General features: G+C 35.4%; 4 protein-coding genes across 5 annotated transcripts; 1 reads left to right on the top strand and 3 right to left on the bottom strand.

Moving 5' to 3' along the window:
* Positions 1–468: 468 nt before the first annotated feature.
* LOC133694882 (uncharacterized GPI-anchored protein At3g06035-like) lies at positions 469–1433 on the bottom strand. Its single transcript, XM_062116577.1, has 2 exons — positions 1355–1433; positions 469–986 (listed from the first exon to the last, which is right to left on the bottom strand). Exons 1-2 carry the CDS (start codon positions 1431–1433, stop codon positions 499–501), a joined length of 567 nt encoding a protein of 188 aa, XP_061972561.1. The 3' UTR covers positions 469–498.
* A 1264-nt stretch (positions 1434–2697) lies between these two features.
* LOC133694811 (cytochrome P450 734A1-like) lies at positions 2698–5671 on the bottom strand. The gene is made up of 5 exons (XM_062116515.1): positions 4800–5671; positions 4285–4529; positions 3836–4199; positions 3293–3714; positions 2698–3044 (listed from the first exon to the last, which is right to left on the bottom strand). Exons 1-4 carry the CDS (start codon positions 5286–5288, stop codon positions 3295–3297), a joined length of 1518 nt encoding a protein of 505 aa, XP_061972499.1. The 5' UTR covers positions 5289–5671; the 3' UTR covers positions 2698–3044; positions 3293–3294.
* A 1569-nt stretch (positions 5672–7240) lies between these two features.
* LOC133694812 (mevalonate kinase-like) lies at positions 7241–11528 on the bottom strand. The gene is made up of 5 exons (XM_062116516.1): positions 11310–11528; positions 9396–9639; positions 9064–9317; positions 8327–8740; positions 7241–7722 (listed from the first exon to the last, which is right to left on the bottom strand). Exons 1-5 carry the CDS (start codon positions 11440–11442, stop codon positions 7604–7606), a joined length of 1164 nt encoding a protein of 387 aa, XP_061972500.1. The 5' UTR covers positions 11443–11528; the 3' UTR covers positions 7241–7603.
* A 1575-nt stretch (positions 11529–13103) lies between these two features.
* On the top strand, positions 13104–17038 carry LOC133693419 (disease resistance protein RPM1-like). 2 transcript variants are annotated; one of them, XM_062114631.1, is made up of 4 exons: positions 13104–13324; positions 13412–13486; positions 13764–16632; positions 16773–17038. In XM_062114631.1, the coding sequence occupies exon 3, from the start codon at positions 13816–13818 to the stop codon at positions 16612–16614; it is 2799 nt and encodes a 932-aa protein (XP_061970615.1). In that variant the 5' UTR covers positions 13104–13324; positions 13412–13486; positions 13764–13815; the 3' UTR covers positions 16615–16632; positions 16773–17038. The 2 variants fall into 2 exon arrangements, with proteins under 2 accessions (XP_061970615.1, XP_061970614.1); XM_062114630.1 differs by lacking the exon at positions 13412–13486.
* Positions 17039–17060: the final 22 nt, after the last annotated feature.

Below are 17060 nucleotides of genomic sequence, written 5' to 3'. Positions count from 1 at the left end.
TGGAGCAAGCTCGTCCAAACACACAAACTTTAATTTATTTTTCTCCCTAGTGCAGGATGGAGCATTGTCTAATGACATAAGGGTTTGGGACCAAATCGGTAAAAATAATTAGTTTGGACTAATTTGGGAATCCAGTCATACCTTCTGGGAGAAAATCAACGATATGGACAGGAACATTTTCTAATGTTTTGTACAAAATCAGTAAAATTGATTAGTTAGGGATGGAACTATGAATCGGGAAATATATACTTGAGACTGAGGGGCTCAAATTTGATCAAGGAACTACAAATTAACCATGGTTAGTCAGCACCAAGAGACAACATATACAGGAACAACCTTGAATGAACCATCTAAATGTAACACATCACATCACAGCAACCGATCGTCAAGAGGGATTAAAATCAAACCTACTAAATTTATTGATCTAAAACAGCACAACGCATACAATGCCAAAATCCTAATAAAAGAAACAACATGGAGTGCCATGGTTAGTACTATTTAATACAGTAGATAAACAAGAGCTCCTAGCAACAAAGTCACCAAGCAATGGCCAAGACCGACCCTGGAAACCAAACTAGTAGCCCCAGCAAAGTCCCCTCTTGGGGTGCTTGTGGTCAGGACCACCACCATCCAGTCATCTTCATGACCAAGTCCTGCTCCACTAAATCTTGAAGCATTGATGTATCTTGCATATGGGGTTCGTGTATAATTTGTTAGCAATAAAGTTGGGACCAAATGAGGCACGCAAACAGGTAATGCAACACCTTCATTAGTGTGATTAACATCAATGCCACACTTTGATAGTAGGTCAGGATAGTCGTCTATTTGCACAGGGCTTGCCGCTCTGGCTGATGTACAAGGTTCATCCTCTAGCTTGCCAGCAATTTTATCAGCGAGGCATCCTGCATTCGTGTGCTTGACAAGGGCCGGCAGGTTTAAAGAGTGCCTGTAGCTGTTGAGACCTTGAAGAAGATCATCTTCCTCGTCTGCAATAAAAAAATAAAAAATTTGTGGTCCTACATTATTATCATGTCTGGAAACATGTTAATCTCAGATATTCAAGAGGGAAAAAAAAAGAAGAAATAACTGTCTGTCTTACACCTATATAATTTTCTCTAAGAAACCATTAACAATTAAAAATAATTATCCTTTCCTTCAGGTCTTTATTTTTTATTTGCTAGAACAGTGATCCTTGGGAATATACACAAGCGTTGCCACATTTCTTACTAAGTAACACATCAAGCACAGAGAAAACTAGAGATGCTTCAAGCCTAGTTAAGGCATGCAACATTCTCACACAAACAACTCATGAATAAGAAAGCCACAAGCAAAAATAGATAGGCGATCACAGTACCACAGTGCACTGGCGAAGAAAGCAAGAAGATGGCTTGAAGAAGCACAAAAACAAAGAGGCTAACTTTGCGAGACACCATATTTAAATACTAACAAAGTAACAACTACTACCAATAACTCCTTGTGAAAATATAACTAGATATCAAGACACCCTTGTGAGAGACTCTCTCACTCTATATATAAAGAGTTTAGAAGAATGAATCAAAGAAGAGAATATGGGGTGGGATGAGGCAGTTTGAATTTTGTAAATACCTGTTTCTTGATCCCTTCGTATATATGGTAGGTTTTCATGGATTTGCCTTGAATGTAGAGGGTGCTTCCAAGTGTCCTGTTATGTGTTGGTTACATAGAAGATTTGGAGAGTTTTTCGTTGATTTGTGGGTGCAAAACTGGCAAGTATTATCTGATTGGATTTGAACGTGGCAGCCATGCATGCAAGTTCCTCTCCTCTACTAGTCTTTCGGGACTGAAAGAAAGCATTTGTCCTGTGTTCTTCGCTGATTTTCAGTTATTTACAGACGGTTAATTCACTTGATATTATAGTAATTGGATGCAAGAAATTAACAGTTTTTTGATAGAGTAGGAGTTTCTTTCAGGAAAAAAAAACAAAGTAGAATGTTTGTCGCCAGCAATATCTGATCATTAAACCATGGATTGGCAAACTGCTGTCCCAAGTCATAACTGCATGGCGATGCCATAAAATTTTATTTCAGTTAATTTTATGATTTCGTTTTAAGAATCTCGATAACCATTTCAAGTTATAAAACCCTTAAATTAAACTAAATAAATTATTCATTTTAGATTAAAAATTATTTATTTACTAGTAACTTGTTAAATTAATAATTTAAGATGGTGTTGGCATCTCGGAATAGAAAAAAACAAAGTATACCTTTAAATTTATATATAAATCCATTATAAAATTATCACAAAAACATATTTATTTTATGTCTTTATTCTTATCTCTTCAGTCAAATACATTTTTGCAAAAAAAGTTTCATATTAGCCATGTAATCTTCCTGTAGGTATCAAGGGATTATTGAAAATGAGTTAATGAGCTTAGAAACACTTGTAAGTACAATTTTATGTTCGAATCATGTTCTTAGGTCTGAATTCCATCTGAGGTTAAGCATAGTCAAATTTTACGTGTCTGAAAAAATGCACTTCACCCACTTCTGAGAAGTTGGTTCAAATGCAAATGGTGATACAAGGAAAGGAAATAACGAAATCTGGCAAAGTAACGTGATTATCAAAACAATGATCATATTTTATCTCTTTCAAGACCCCAGCAGTCTAGGAATTAATATACTCAACCTTTTTTTAGCAGTTAGCAACCACTCTGAAAGATTTACTACTCAGCACATTCATGACATTATACATATATTATACAATATAATAAAAGGGATTTGTGTCTTTGTTACTGTTTACATAGATACAAAACACTGAATTGAAGCAGTATAATAACAGAGTTGTTCTTGCCATAGAGAGTTGAAAAGACTGCAGGGTAAGGGTGGCATAGTATATGTATAAGAGTGATGAAACATGCTCACTTTTTTCTTGAACTAGATTATATGCCAACTGTCAGGAGTTTTGGCATGTTTCAGGGGCATCTACCTCCACTCCTTTTTCTTACGAGAGCTCTTGACGTGTAATGGCATATTCCAGATCTATGTAAAATTGAGCAAAGACTAAACCTGCACGACAAAACTCAAATGACCAATTAAATAGACAACAAAAATTATGCCTTAATGACATAAAAAACTCAATGAGCCTCCTATCTAGTGGACCAACCAATCAAATTCTCATGTCTCAAGAAATACCAAATTTTGAAACTTATATACAAAACTTTGGTATGTGAAAAGACAAGAATATCTTTTTTGAAGGTACAATCCTTCGGGTTGTAATTATTTTACAGGAACATTAGATTGTACTGCTAACCAACCTTCAATTGGAAATCCTGCGGAAAAGTATCTGTGCACCATATTGAGGCTGCAAGCTTATAAAGAGCATTGGAGCGTGGACATAGGTTGGGGATACTATGAAAGAGTAATGTTTGATGAGCATGGCTAGGACAATTTTTGCCTCAACAATGGCTAAATTTTGACCAACACAAATTCTGGGGCCTATCCCAAATGGGAAAAATGAAGCCAAGTGATTTCGAGACTCATTAAATCTCAAGGGATTGAATTCACTGCCATCTTCTCCCCATATATCAGTATCATGATGGACAGCAGTCAAGGATAAATAGAATTGAGTGCCAGCAGGAATGTCCAGGGTCCCAAGCTTAACCTTTTTAGATGCTTGTCTCATCAACATAGTACCTGGAGGGTAGAGCCGAAGTGTTTCATTGAGTATCAAGTTAACCTGCAAGATAAGGAACCGGGATATTAACAAAAATAAATTTAGAATTATTATGATGTAAAAGAGCAAAACTGCACCCTTTTAAAATTCTTACAACTCTGTCAGGCTAGTATTCTAAGCTTACAATCTTGAGATCGTTTAAATTCTCTGCCACTGGAAAATCATTGCCTCCACAGACAGAAACCACTTCTTCCCTTGCTTTGTTTTGCCATTCTTGATGGAATGCTAAGAGGATAAGCGACCAAGTCAAAAGGTTGGCAGTAGTTTCCTTTCCTGCAAAATAGAAGGTCTTGCATTCATCTATAATCTCCTCTACCCCTAATGTATCTTCCTTCCCTTCCTGATTTTTATATGAAGACATGAGTGAACTAAGTAGATTCATTGAATTTTCTCTTGCTCTGCTGTTATTCTTGATCAGCATTCTTATCGCTTCACGAGTTTCATTCTCTAGTCTCCTCCTCTCTCTGTTCTTCTTAGTAGGCACGAACCTGCAGAGACAATAAAACAAACCTTTCATTCTGGTTTCTTTTAGTAGTATTATAATTTGTGGCCAAATGAAAGGATAGTAATCACCTGAACCCTGGAATGTAGACACTTCTCAGAGCTTGAGAAACTAAATGCATTTGTTGTTCCTGTAATGTAAATATGCGCTTCCCTTCTTCATAACTGCTTCCAAAAGCAGTTCTGGATATAATATCTGCTGAGAGGTCATGAAGTTCTTTATGCACATCCATCTCAAACTCATCTCTCTCTCCTCTTATTCCCTCCCATTTCTCTAGCATCTTGGCAATGCTTCCCACAATTTCTGGCACCCAACCCTGTCAAATAGATTTTGGTGTCAGCAGTTTGATGAAATATGGATCAAATTTGCAAAGATTATGAGGAACCATAAGGACTGCAAAAGGTTTTACATGCTTAGATGAGTGATTCTGAACCTCTAATGGTTAGGAACTCTATTACTAACTCTTAAGTATTTGGGCCTAAAAAGCCCAATAGAGAACCCAAAGTATTTGGGCCGAATGTGTAATAAATACTCGCAAACATGTCTACAATGATAATGAACCCAATACAAGAATTAGTGGGCTTACCTTAACTCGCTCCATGTTAAAAGCTTGGTTTGTGATCCTCCTATGTAGAGCCCATTTATCACCATCAAGCCCAACAAGCCCTCCTCCAAACAGAACTTTAGATTGCGGGTTATACGGAATCTTCTCAAATGACCCATCCGTATTCATTAGAATCTCCTTAATCATATCTGGATCGGACATGGCCAATCTGGGCTTGGATCCAAACCAGTAGAGGAAAGTCTTCCCATACTTGCGTGACCACTCGTAGTACAATGGAGCCACACGGTGAAGAACATCATGGTTGATACCTGTTGACTTTGACGCTGCTGCAGCAGCAAATAAACGGCGGATCTCTGCCGAGTTGCCGAAGAAGAACCTGTATTTAGGGCCACTTATGCCTTGTTTCTTGAAATGGGCTTGGATTCTTAGAGGAACCCATATCATTGAGAGAGTGAGTTTCAGGATGCAAGAAAGCAGCAAGAGGATCAGAATTAGAAGAAGACAAGCCATGGTGAAATACTGAATCAAATCAGAAGACTGCAATGGACAGAGGGGAGAGAGAGGAGGCGGGGCGGGCGGGGGGGTGGTCAAAAGGAGGGTTTAGAGTGCAAGTTGAGGTTGCTTATTATTTATATGCGTAGTTGAAAATTAGAATATATTATTTTTGTATGGTATTGGTGATCAGTTTCTTATGGTGAGAAAAACTTGAAAACATGGGCGTGTCGATTATGGGCGGAAGGTCGGAAACTAGCAAAAACTATATTGTTTAAGGGAGGCTGTGGGATTAGTGGAATGCTTAGATCATGCATGCATTAATTAATCCTTAGTTAAAATATATTGTTTAAGAGAGGCCATGGAATTAGTGGAATGCTTAGATCATGCATGCATTAATTAATCCTTACTAGTTTAAACTAGTTATTGGCCGGCATAAAAAATATTAAAATAATATAAGATTAAAAATATTGAATTTAACTGCAAAGATCCAAACGCTTCAAGTCTGATTGCAATACCAGACCCTACAATAATATTTATAATATTAATAATAATATTTTACTTGTTTGTCCAAATTCTTATATTTTTTAATTTTTTTTTAAATTTCTTCAATAGTAATAATAGTATTTTTTAAAATTTATTAATTATAATAATAAAAATAACAATAATAATTTTTAATTTAAACCTTCAAATCAAATCTAAAATTGTTTTTCAATATTCATAATATTTTTTAAAAAAATTATTAATTATTTTATAAATAATATTAATTATAATAAAAATAACAATATTTATAACACAAATAATAATATTTAAAAACCTAAGATTCAAGAACCTCGAAACCTAATGCTAGATGATGCAGCACCCAAGAGAATTGGGTCTAGAGACCAAACCCAAGCAAAATAGATCTTGACATTGAACCTATTAACCTTGAATTCAGATGAATGACCTATTACCCTTAGATCCTAATGCTGGACCAGAATTGAATCTAAACACTAGACCCAAGCGAGTTGGATCTTGATGCAGAACTCATTATCCTACTCAGTATCACCAACTTATCATCCATCCTTCAAAAGTCCAGAAATCTACAATGGTGTATTTTTTCTAGTTAAGTGGGTTTTTATCTAACTTTTTTTTCACATTTAAAGTATATTTAACTTCAAAAAACATCAAATTGATATTTTTTTTTAGTATTTTATAATAGTTTTGATATATTAATTTAAACAAAAATCACAAAAAAATTATTTTAACACGTTGTCAAGTCAGAAAAAAATTTAAAATGCACCTTCGACCACAATACAATACAAAACACATAACAACACAATACAAAACATTACTGACCAATGCAATCTTGCCTTGAGAAAAATATGCGGTAAAGAGTGAATGGACATCTTAACTGCATCCGAGTCAATTTCTAGGGAGGAAGATTCTAAAACAGTGTGAGAGCGGGACTGTTCTTACCTTCGTTTATCTGCAATGAATTGCTGTAGCTTTGAAAGAGGTTTCACAAGTGGGATCGACCTAGTTATCATATATAGATGAGAGCGGCTAAAGTTTGCCGAGCAAAATGTCAAAAATATTTAGCTGAGTGGATTCACGCAAGCATTTTACAGGGATTTTTATAATTATAATACAGTAAAGCCAGATGCTAAAGGTAACTCAGATTTGATATATGGAGCACAAAAGTGCTCTGGTGGCATCGCATACATGCTGTGTTAGCCATGGTACCACTAGCCTGCAATGTGAGTATTCTAAAAGTATCGGTTTACTGGATTCAAAATCCATTAGTATGGCATCAAGAACGGTCTATTGCTCTTGGAAGTACTATTCCGACAGAAAGCTGATGAAAAACATAAACAGAAAAATTGTTAAAGTGAACATTCTCATCATAAATCAAGTTTACATGTTCGATGATATTTTCCATAATGCCCAGTGAGGCATGCAGATATCATGTAATATCCATGTGTGAAAGATTGGATACTATCATTTTGCCAACCTTTATTAAGAACGAACAAGTTCACTTACTGATGATGGGGCTTACAATGATAGCTTATGCATGGGAAAAAAAAAAAAAGAGTAAGCATCAACAAAGAAACCAAAGTTTTTGGGAGTTTCTTTATCTGCCACAAACATTGGCAGGAAAGAAGATGAATGATCCCAAAACATCAAAGAAGTTTAAACTAAATCCAAAAAGGAAAAAGAATACAGCAACAACCTAATGTACAGTAAACATGGATGATGATATTGAACACCAAAACATCCATTTTCAAGTTTTTATTTTGGAAATTAACATTAGAGATCAGATCTTACTCTTGGTTTACTAGCACTTCCTATAATCAGGATGAAGCACCGAAGCAAATCTCAGCACCATTCCCGCCAATTCCAGCAATCAAACATTGGAATCCACAAGACTCCAGCTCAGCAATTACTCTATCTACAATTGTTCCTGACAGTACTGTGTCATATAGTCAAGAAAGCATCTAACAAGTATGAAATGAAATTATAACATGTCAGTCACGAAATGACTATGCTGTTTTGATTCCTCAGAGACAGTTTCCAGGATGTGATACCGTGAGTGCGTGTGTCTTTGTTGGTGGGTTATCTCTCTTCAGGACAGTAAAACTCACAAACTTGCACTACTAAGATCATTTAACATAATATATTCATATCTTTGATCACAAAGCAAGGATAAGGCTATAGAAATGATATAAAGATTTTAGATAAAAACAAGTAGGTAAAGATACTCTAATGGCATAGAAGCAACAATGACACCTCTTATTAAAATCAAATCATTGCAACCCAACTAAAAAACTAAGGCAATGGAAAACATGGTCCCCCCCCCCCCCTAATTTAGCATATGCCCACTTCAACAGCATAAATTATAGATGTTTATGAACAGTATAGATGCATTTTTGGAGGCAAGCTAATTTATGTAATGCATCTTAACTACATGGTCAAGGGATTCATCATATAAGAATACACACATAAACTGGTAAAAAAAGAATTGGAGACCTACAAATGAATAACATAAGTGTTAAAAAAGTAATCACAAAGGATACAGGTTGGCAACAATGTCAGCACACAGCCGCCACCTCCAGCTCCAGTCAACTTCGAAGCTAACTTGTATTTCAATGTTGTTCGAAGAACAGTTTCTATAGAAGCATGGCTTACCCCCATGCATTGAAGCAAACCTTGATTCATTTCCATTAACTCTTCCAACTTCTCTTCCTTCGCAGTCAGGGACAGATCATCTGGAGCAGGTGTCTGGATGACATTAGCCAATTCCTTACTGATGGAATCAACAGCATTAAAAACAGAATTCATGGCATCAGGGTGTCTTAAGGTTCTTTCTGAAACTCCAGCAACCAATGCTTTTGTGTTCCTCCCAACTTTTGTGTTAGTAATGAGCATTTTGAGGGGCATGCTGGACTTGATACGTGTTAAATTACCTGATTTGAACTTGATCATATTGCCTGATGCATGGGAGTAGAGGTCAGAAGATAAAAACAGCAGAGAGAGACAGAGATCCTACAGGTCAACATACCTCCTCTGCAAATCAGAAAAGTGAATACTTCAAAAAAACTGAGACGTGCCAACATGAATTCATCAACAAATTTTGCTATTTTTTATGTTACAATTTTACAGGAAGAACACTGTATCTTATCCAAGCAACACTTAACTGCAAAACCTAGTCAATAGTCACTATGATGCAGAAGAACCAGCAGTGAAATATGCAAATATAAAAAGTCTAGTGCAAGAAGATGAATTTAGCAACAGTGCATGAACTTTTACCTACCATATGTGCTAACAGTGTTGTCAATCCCAGATGGCTTTCCATGAATTAGCTTTTCACCTTCAAAAGCCCATTTGTTCAATAATTCAAGCTCAGACTCCCCAACAATTAACCACCCTTGTTGTTTCATGTCCACGTTTACAGAGTCTGAGCAAGCAAGAAGAGCTGCTGAGAATGCAACACAAAGGGCAGCAGATGAGCCCAGTCCAGAACCGAGTGGAAGTTCAGAAGTGACGACTACAGTGGCAGGTTTAAATCTGATGCAAGGAAGGAACCATCTTAGAAATTGAAATAGCATAAGAAAAGTAGTCAACGTTAAAGGCATTACATCATACCCTAGGATAGATGTGTATAGCCACAAAAAAGCTGTCACTCCAGAAGCAAGAGAAATTTTTGCCTCCGGAATATTTTGTTCTTCAACCAAAGCTAAAATTAATTTCATTGATGCTGTTGAGCAGGACGTCGGGGTTGAAGGGAAAGGGCCTCCTAAGCTAGATAGTGATTCTTTGATTCTTCCAATTGGCCAAGAAAATGCTAAAGCCATATCCTTGAGCTGGAGTGTCAGTCTATCATCATTCTCTGTGGGATAAGCAAATAAATGAAAATTCATTTGATAGAAGTCGCAACATCACAGCATCAAAGAAGGGTGGAAACAAAAATAAGAAAAAAAATATGTCAATAAGTGAAATCCAACAATAATAAAAGTGACCAGTCCAAGTTTTCATGTTCATTCATGAGCAGATAAGAAATCGCATGGAATTGCACATATCATATCCTTAGGAACATGCAAAATGCAGATCTGATAGGTCACCATCTGATTATGAGACAGTGTTTTTGGGTAATGGCATTAGGAAACCTTAATTCTTCATAACAGTCATTAGCATTCTCGCAAAAACCAAGCTTGATCGTTCCTAGTTCAAATGCATACAGTTTTCATGTTTAATATTTAACCCCAGTTGATTTTTGGCATTCGTCAAAGAGTGAGGTTAAAAATATAAAACCTTAGTTAGTAGTGTGCAAATTAAAAAAAGAATTCTCCAAATACACAACCAATAGTATATCTATTTGTAGTAGGTTCAATATTACAAAATGTCACCAGTTCCTCATATTGAAAAACAAACTCTAAGTATTCAATTTAAAGCATGCCAAATTAATCACAAACCACATAGCAAATAAATTGTATTGCGCTTAGTAATTCAAGTAGCCATTCTGATTTGCAATGGCTGCTTTATCTTGATGGATTCTAAGAGCTTAGTTGTGTGAGGTTTGTGGGGGAAGAAGTACTTTTAAAAGCATTGTTTGCCATTGACAGATCATTTACAATGGCAGCAAATCATCTTTGTGTCCAATAAACTCTACCGACTTATTAAAAAAAACAGAAAGAAAGAAACAATTTTTAAGTCATGATACTCTTACATTGAAACAATAACCATAAAGAAAACACCAGGGGAAAACTCCATTTAGAACAGTTGGGAACAGACCTGTGACTTGAATCACAGATGAATATAACAGGGCAGCCGTCATTTCATGAATCACTCATTGCAGAAACGAAACTCTTAATGGATCTCATTAGATCATATATGTAGACAAACCAGCAGATCTCAACAGGTTTTCTTTCACGCACTGTTTGAAGCAAAACTCAAATGACCTCAACCTCAGAAGCCTAAGCACTATAAATTTTAGGTGCAAAATAGGTAGCCATTCAAATCCACACACATTCGAATCAAAATCTAGCAGAAAACAGCATACAACTTCATTGAAATATCAAAAGATCCTGGCACAAGATAAAAGAAAAATAAAACAAAATCCATAAGGATAGCTTCCAATCAGTATTCCAATACAATCCCAATAGACAAACAATCCCAGAAAGACCAAAGAAATTAGAATCTTGCAGAAATCAGTATACACCTTCAATCAATCTCAAGTTCTCCACCTAAAAGTATAAACTTCCAAAGGGAGTCTTCAAATCAACATTTCAAAGAATCCCAATACAAAATCAATCCCAATTAACACCAATGAAAAGCCAAATATTCAAAGTCACAATACACATCTTCACATAATCTCAAAGGGTATCTCTCGACCAACAATTCAAAAATCCCAATACAAAAACATATCCAAAAAAACTACCTTTATGCATATTCAGCTCAAGACAACATCAAAGTTTACATCTTTCAATAAATAAATAGATAGATAGATAAACCATGGAGACTAATAATTAAAGTAAATGTGTTAAAGCAGAGTTCTTTTACCAGTGGAAGGGAGAACTTGAATGGAAACATAGGTGTATAGATCAATGGACGCAGCAACAGCAGCGGATCCATGAACAACTGCATGTTCACCAGAAAGAATTATTTTTCCTGGAGCTCTTGCTTTCACTTCCATCTTGGTTTCTTCAAGAATCTCGGACTACCAAAGATACACCATTGGCTGATTGTTATTGGTACAGTTACTGTTTGGAAGTGTGATTTGTTGTTTTTTAAACTGTATTTTTGAAAATTTATTAAAATATATTTTTTATTTTTTAAAAATTAATTTTTATATTAACCAATCAAAATAATTTAAAAACACTAAAAAATATTAATTTAAAATAAAAAATTCTAAATTCTAAATTTTTTTTTAAAAAATTTAAAATAAAAAGAATCGGTCTCGTAAAAGTAAAATAAAATGAAGAGATTCATTGAGATTCGTTAGTGTGGCTGCAAAGACATAACCAAATAAATGAGACAATAATTCTTGCTGTTGTTGTGTCCTACTTCTATATAAACACTAATTTATTTATTTTAGGCTAATTTATTTATTTATTTTTGCTTAATCTTTAAACTAATTCAACTTTTTTCTCACCAATGATTTCATAATAAAATAATGTGGGTTCCTATGATTATAAAATGCATAAAATAATTATTGATTGAAAAATAGTCCTTTTAGAGCATTATTTTTGGCTTAAATATGTTTTTTATTGTATTAATTATTATAATTTTAAAAATTATATAGATTTAGTCATACTTAGGATTCATTATTTTTTTTTAAACTCCTTTAGGGGATTTTATACTTTTGCATTTTTAGTATTTGACAAGGGTTTCAGCCTTGTTTTTCAAATAAAATAAAGACTACATATTTTTCAAATAGTCCTTATTGAATGAATTTCATATGTGATGAAATTGTAAATAAGTTAATAAAACAATAAAACATATTTAATAAAAAATATTATTTATTTAATAATGTAACAGTGGTAGTTAAATTTATAATATTTAAATTAAAAATCATAAATATTAATATATATCTTTTTTAGTTATTTTATAACCTTAATTTGAAAAACATGTTTAACCAAACACATTAAACTATTTTTTATTTAACTTTAATTTAAACCTTAATTTTAACAAAACATATATAAATATCAAACCAACCTAAATCTAAACATTAGAAAAAAAAAACACCTCTTACATTGTGACTTGATTGGTCTTGTTTATGAAATTTTTTTATTTTAAATATTAATATATCAAAATTATAAAAAAAAAATACTAAAAAATTATTAATTTAAAATCTCATGGGGTGAAACAGACTTTATAGAATATGCCGTTTATGTTGAATTCCATCTGATCAATCATCATAGAGATTTTGGTCATATTATGGTGTCTTACTAAGGATTTTTCCTCTTTTTTTTTTTTTTTCTTTTTGTTTTTACAATGGGACTTGCTAAAGTTGCTCTGATGATGCCGTTGTGTCTTGGACAAGGTCTAGAATTTACATTGAAGAAGTCGTCACCTTTGTATATTTTCATGGGTAAACTACATTCTAGTCCTTGAGATTAAGATTTCTCAATATTACTCTTTGTAGTCTTAAAAAGTTTCGATTTTGTCATTTGACATGCATTACACCTATGATTTCTTAAATTGGTTAGATGGATGCAATTGCAAATTCTTGTTATTTTAATTTCTTTAACAGTATTTTAAAATTATACTTTATAAAATCATTTTCCGACATATATTATACACGAGAGTAGGTTCTTGTTGCTTTCCTAACCACATTTTAATAAGAGTTCCCCTCTCTTCTGTCCAAGACTCTCATTATTATTTTCATGTAATTTGAGCTTTTAGTCTTGGAGAGAGAGGGGGGAAGAGAGAGAGAGAGAGAGAGAGAGAGAGAGAGGGAGGGAGGGAGGGAGGGAGGGAGAGAGGAAGGGAGGAACCAAACATCAAGATAGAGAGGCTAACAGCAATACGTCCAGGAAGCAAATCAAGAATTTCTCTTCTACATAACAAGCAAGGTATTTCTTTTCAATAAATAATGAGTTTTTTTCTTCTTTTTAACGCTTCAAGCTTATGAAATGTCATGAATAAATACTATTTTACAGATATTCTTAATTAAGTCCTACAGAGTTTCAGCAGTAGAGGCTACATTTCTCTTTTTGAATAAAAAAGAAGAAGAAGTACGTCTATTGATTGATTAAACCATCTATTTTTGCTTGATATTATTATACGTGCTTTCCTATATAGTCTTTTCAATTTCCATTTGTAAATCAGCATAAATCACTTTAGAATTTATTTAATCCCTGGTGCTTATTTGTGTACCACATGAGGTTGAAGTTGAGAGCTTAAAGATTGTAGCCAAATCAAAGTTTTCAGTGGTGCTTTATGCGTGCAAAATATGTAGTTCAAACTAAATAGTTTAAGAAGGCTGACTTCCGAATCCATGTATGGTCACAGGATGGAATCAGGAAAAGATGGAATGGTGAGGTGAGAAGACAGGGTAGAGAAAATGGCAGAGTCGGCGGTGAGCCTTGTTGTTGATAAATTGCTTCCGTTGCTAACACAAGAAGTGAAACTATTGAAAGGCGTCCATGATGAATTGGTTGGTGTCAAAGATGAATTGGAAGTCATTCGTGCTTTCCTGAAAGATGCAGATTCAAAGGCTGAGAAAGAAGGCATCGGTGAGGGTGTGAAAGTACTGGTAAACCAAATAAGAGAAGAAGCTCATCACATTGAAGATGTCATCGATGATTACATGTTGCATGTGGCAAGACATCCTGATCATCGACATGGACTCCTACGTCGTATTGTTTCTTTGATTAAGACATTCAGTTCGCGTCATGAGATAGCATCAGAGATTAAAGACATCAAATCATCACTTCTAGATATCAAGAATAGAAGTCAAACATTCCACTTCATTTCTTCAAATCAGGGAGCATTAAGCAGCAGCAGCAGCAATGCGGGAAGAGGGTTAATGGATCACCCTCGACTGAGTTCTCTTTTCATTGAAGAAGCTGAGCTTGTTGGGATTGAATCTCCAAGAGATGAATTGATAAGCTACTTATTAAGTGGAGTTTGTCAAAGGACAGTGATCGCAGTGGTTGGAATGGGAGGTGTGGGAAAAACCACAATGGCCAAGAAAGTATATGACAACCACAGGGTGAAAGAGCACTTCCAATACCATGCTTGGATCACTGTGTCTCAATCATATGATAAGAGGGAGCTACTACGGAGCATTCTGAAGAGATTCTATGAAGTGAAAAATAGGTCTTTTCCTGATAGAATTGTTACAATGGAGGAGGAGGAGTTGATCAAGGAGATTAGAGAATATTTAGGACAAGAACGATACCTGGTTGTATTTGATGATGTATGGGAAATTGGCTTTTGGGGAAACATGGAGCATGCGTTGTTAGATCATGATAATGGCAGTAGAATATTGGTCACAACAAGAAATGAGGATGTTGCTAATTTCAGCAGAGGATCTTCATTGGTTCATGTCTATCATATAGAACCTTTACCTCAAAAGGAGGCGTGGGAACTCTTCTGCAATAAAGCATTCAGGTTTGAGTTTAAAGGGCAATGTCCAAAAGATCTGGAGGGATTGTCACAGGACATTGTTAGAAGATGTGGAGGATTGCCACTGGCAATTGTGGCTGTTAGTGGACTTCTAGCAACCAAAGAAAAGAGCATTCTAGAATGGAAAAAAGTTCTCAGTGGCCTTGGTGGTTCTGCAATGGTGAGTGATCCATACATTGATAGTGTCACTAACATTCTATCTCTCAGCTATGGTGATCTGCCTTACCACCTCAAATCTTGTTTCTTATATTTTGGCATGTTTCCTGAAGATTTTTCCATTGAGCATGGAAGAATAATTCGATTATGGGTGGCTGAGGGTTTTGTAGAAGAGAAACCAGGCATGACACTAGAGGACGTTGGAGAAGAATACTTCATTGAACTTGTTCGTCGAAGTTTGGTTCAAGTGGATGAAGTTTGTCACGGAATTCCCTTAACATGTCATGTTCATGATATGGTCCGTGATGTCATTCTTTCCAAGTCAGAGGAACTGAGTCTCTGCCATATTTCCAGCAGTTGCTCAACTTTTCAAGGCATAGCACGACATCTCTCCATAAGCAACAGAGGAAGCAACACTCCGAAGAGTCACACCAAGTCTCAAACTCGCTCTATTATGGTCTTTGACGAAGTAAAGCTGCAGAAGGCCACAATTTCAGTAATACTTGCAAAAGTCAAGCTTTTGACTACATTAGATTTTGAAAACTGTCCTTTAGATCACCTTCCCAAAGAACTTGGAAATTTGCTACATCTAAGGTATTTAAGCTTAAGAAATACCAAAGTAGCAAAACTTCCAAAATCAATAAGAAAGCTGCATAACCTGGAGTCTTTAGATTTGAGATATTCTTTCGTGGAAGAGTTGCCAGTTAAGATCAGTAAGTTCCCTAAATTGCGACATCTTTTGGCTGAAGATAAAAAGACTCGGGCATTGAAGATAAAAGGCAGCATTAAGCATTTGGAGTTCTTACAAACGTTGTCTAAAATTAATGTGGATGACAATGTGAGCTTGATCAATGACGGCCTGCAAGTGTCAACGAAATTGAAGACATTGGGTATCAGAAATTTGAAAAGGGAACATGGGAGGTATCTATGCACGGCATTAGAGAAGATGACTCACCTGCGGTTGCTACTTGTTTGTTCAATAAATCCCACGAATGAAGTTCTTGAATTGCAATTGATGTCTTCTCCTCCTCTTGAGCTGCGAAGTATCTGGCTTGAGGGCCGATTAGAAAGGTTACCAAATTGGATTTCCAAAATACACAATCTGGCTGAACTGAGATTGAGTTTTACATACTTGACGGATGATTCCTTTGAAGTCCTTCAAGCTCTACCTAATCTAAATCGTCTTGGACTCGTATGTGCATACAATGGAGAGAAGATGCATTTTGAAGAAGGAGGGTTTCAGAAACTCAAGTCTCTGTATCTTACAGGCTTGAATAATTTGAAGGAAATGTTAATAGACGAAGGAGCATTGCCACTTCTTGAAAAGCTACAAATGGGACCTTGCCCAAAACTGAAGGAAGTGCCTTCTGGATTTAAGTACTTGAGATATCTCAAAGATTTATCTTTCACAGGGATGACAAATGAGTTCACTCAAAAATTGTCACAGCAAGAATCAGAGAAAGTGAGGCATGTACCGATTATCCGATATGATGGTACTTATGATCCCACTGACGAAGGATCCTATGAAGCATGGGTGGAGCGATATTTCAGACGAGTAGGAATCAAAATGACGTAATATTTTTTGAGGTTACAGGTATGCTGCATCCCTCTAGATCTTACTTCTTTAAAAAGGTACCAACTTGTTTTGGCAAATGCCAAGTTGATCGATGATGTTAGAATAACGTTTGCTATTTCTACATGCATGTTGTTGCTTGGGATCTGTACATTTTTCAGGACTTCAGACAATCAATCAACCTCGGAGCAATGCGAAGTCAGCCCTGCTATGAAAGTTGGTGAGAAGATATGAACGCGGCAGATGTGTTTGTTTAATTTTTCTGGGGAGACACACCTATTTAGTAAAACCTGTTTTCAGCTTGTTAATTTGTTTCGAGTGTTGATATCTGTGGCATGTAGAAGTTAAGAAATATCTGGATGTGCATGTGTTATTACCATAGCAGAAGCCGAGCCTTTACTGCTGCTGGCTTCTCGGTTTTTCCCTACACTTTTGTGCTGGTATGGTAG

Source organism: Populus nigra, chromosome 5 (genome assembly GCF_951802175.1).
Source record: "Populus nigra chromosome 5, ddPopNigr1.1, whole genome shotgun sequence".
NCBI lineage: Eukaryota > Viridiplantae > Streptophyta > Magnoliopsida > Malpighiales > Salicaceae > Populus > Populus nigra.
The sequence above is the reverse complement of the archived record's forward strand: the minus strand, read 5'-3'. Positions and strand labels throughout refer to the sequence as shown.

Excerpts from the sequence above, each read along its gene's own strand:
- LOC133694882 (XM_062116577.1), bottom strand. The coding sequence starts at position 1,433 with ATGGTGTCTCGCAAAGTTAGCCTCTTTGTTTTTGTGCTTCTTCAAGCC. Across the intron at positions 987-1,354 it reads TTCTTCGCCAGTGCACTGTG|ACGAGGAAGATGATCTTCTT; the intron begins GTACTGTGATCG and ends TTTTTATTGCAG.
- LOC133694811 (XM_062116515.1), bottom strand. The coding sequence starts at position 5,288 with ATGGCTTGTCTTCTTCTAATTCTGATCCTCTTGCTGCTTTCTTGCATC. Across the intron at positions 4,200-4,284 it reads GTCTACATTCCAGGGTTCAG|GTTCGTGCCTACTAAGAAGA; the intron begins GTGATTACTATC and ends TTGTCTCTGCAG. Across the intron at positions 3,715-3,835 it reads ATTTAAACGATCTCAAGATT|GTTAACTTGATACTCAATGA; the intron begins GTAAGCTTAGAA and ends CTTATCTTGCAG.
- LOC133694812 (XM_062116516.1), bottom strand. The coding sequence starts at position 11,442 with ATGGAAGTGAAAGCAAGAGCTCCAGGAAAAATAATTCTTTCTGGTGAA. Across the intron at positions 9,640-11,309 it reads TCAAGTTCTCCCTTCCACTG|AGAATGATGATAGACTGACA; the intron begins GTAAAAGAACTC and ends CTTATCCCACAG. Across the intron at positions 9,318-9,395 it reads CTATACACATCTATCCTAGG|ATTTAAACCTGCCACTGTAG; the intron begins GTATGATGTAAT and ends TCCTTGCATCAG.
- LOC133693419 (XM_062114630.1), top strand. The coding sequence starts at position 13,816 with ATGGCAGAGTCGGCGGTGAGCCTTGTTGTTGATAAATTGCTTCCGTTG.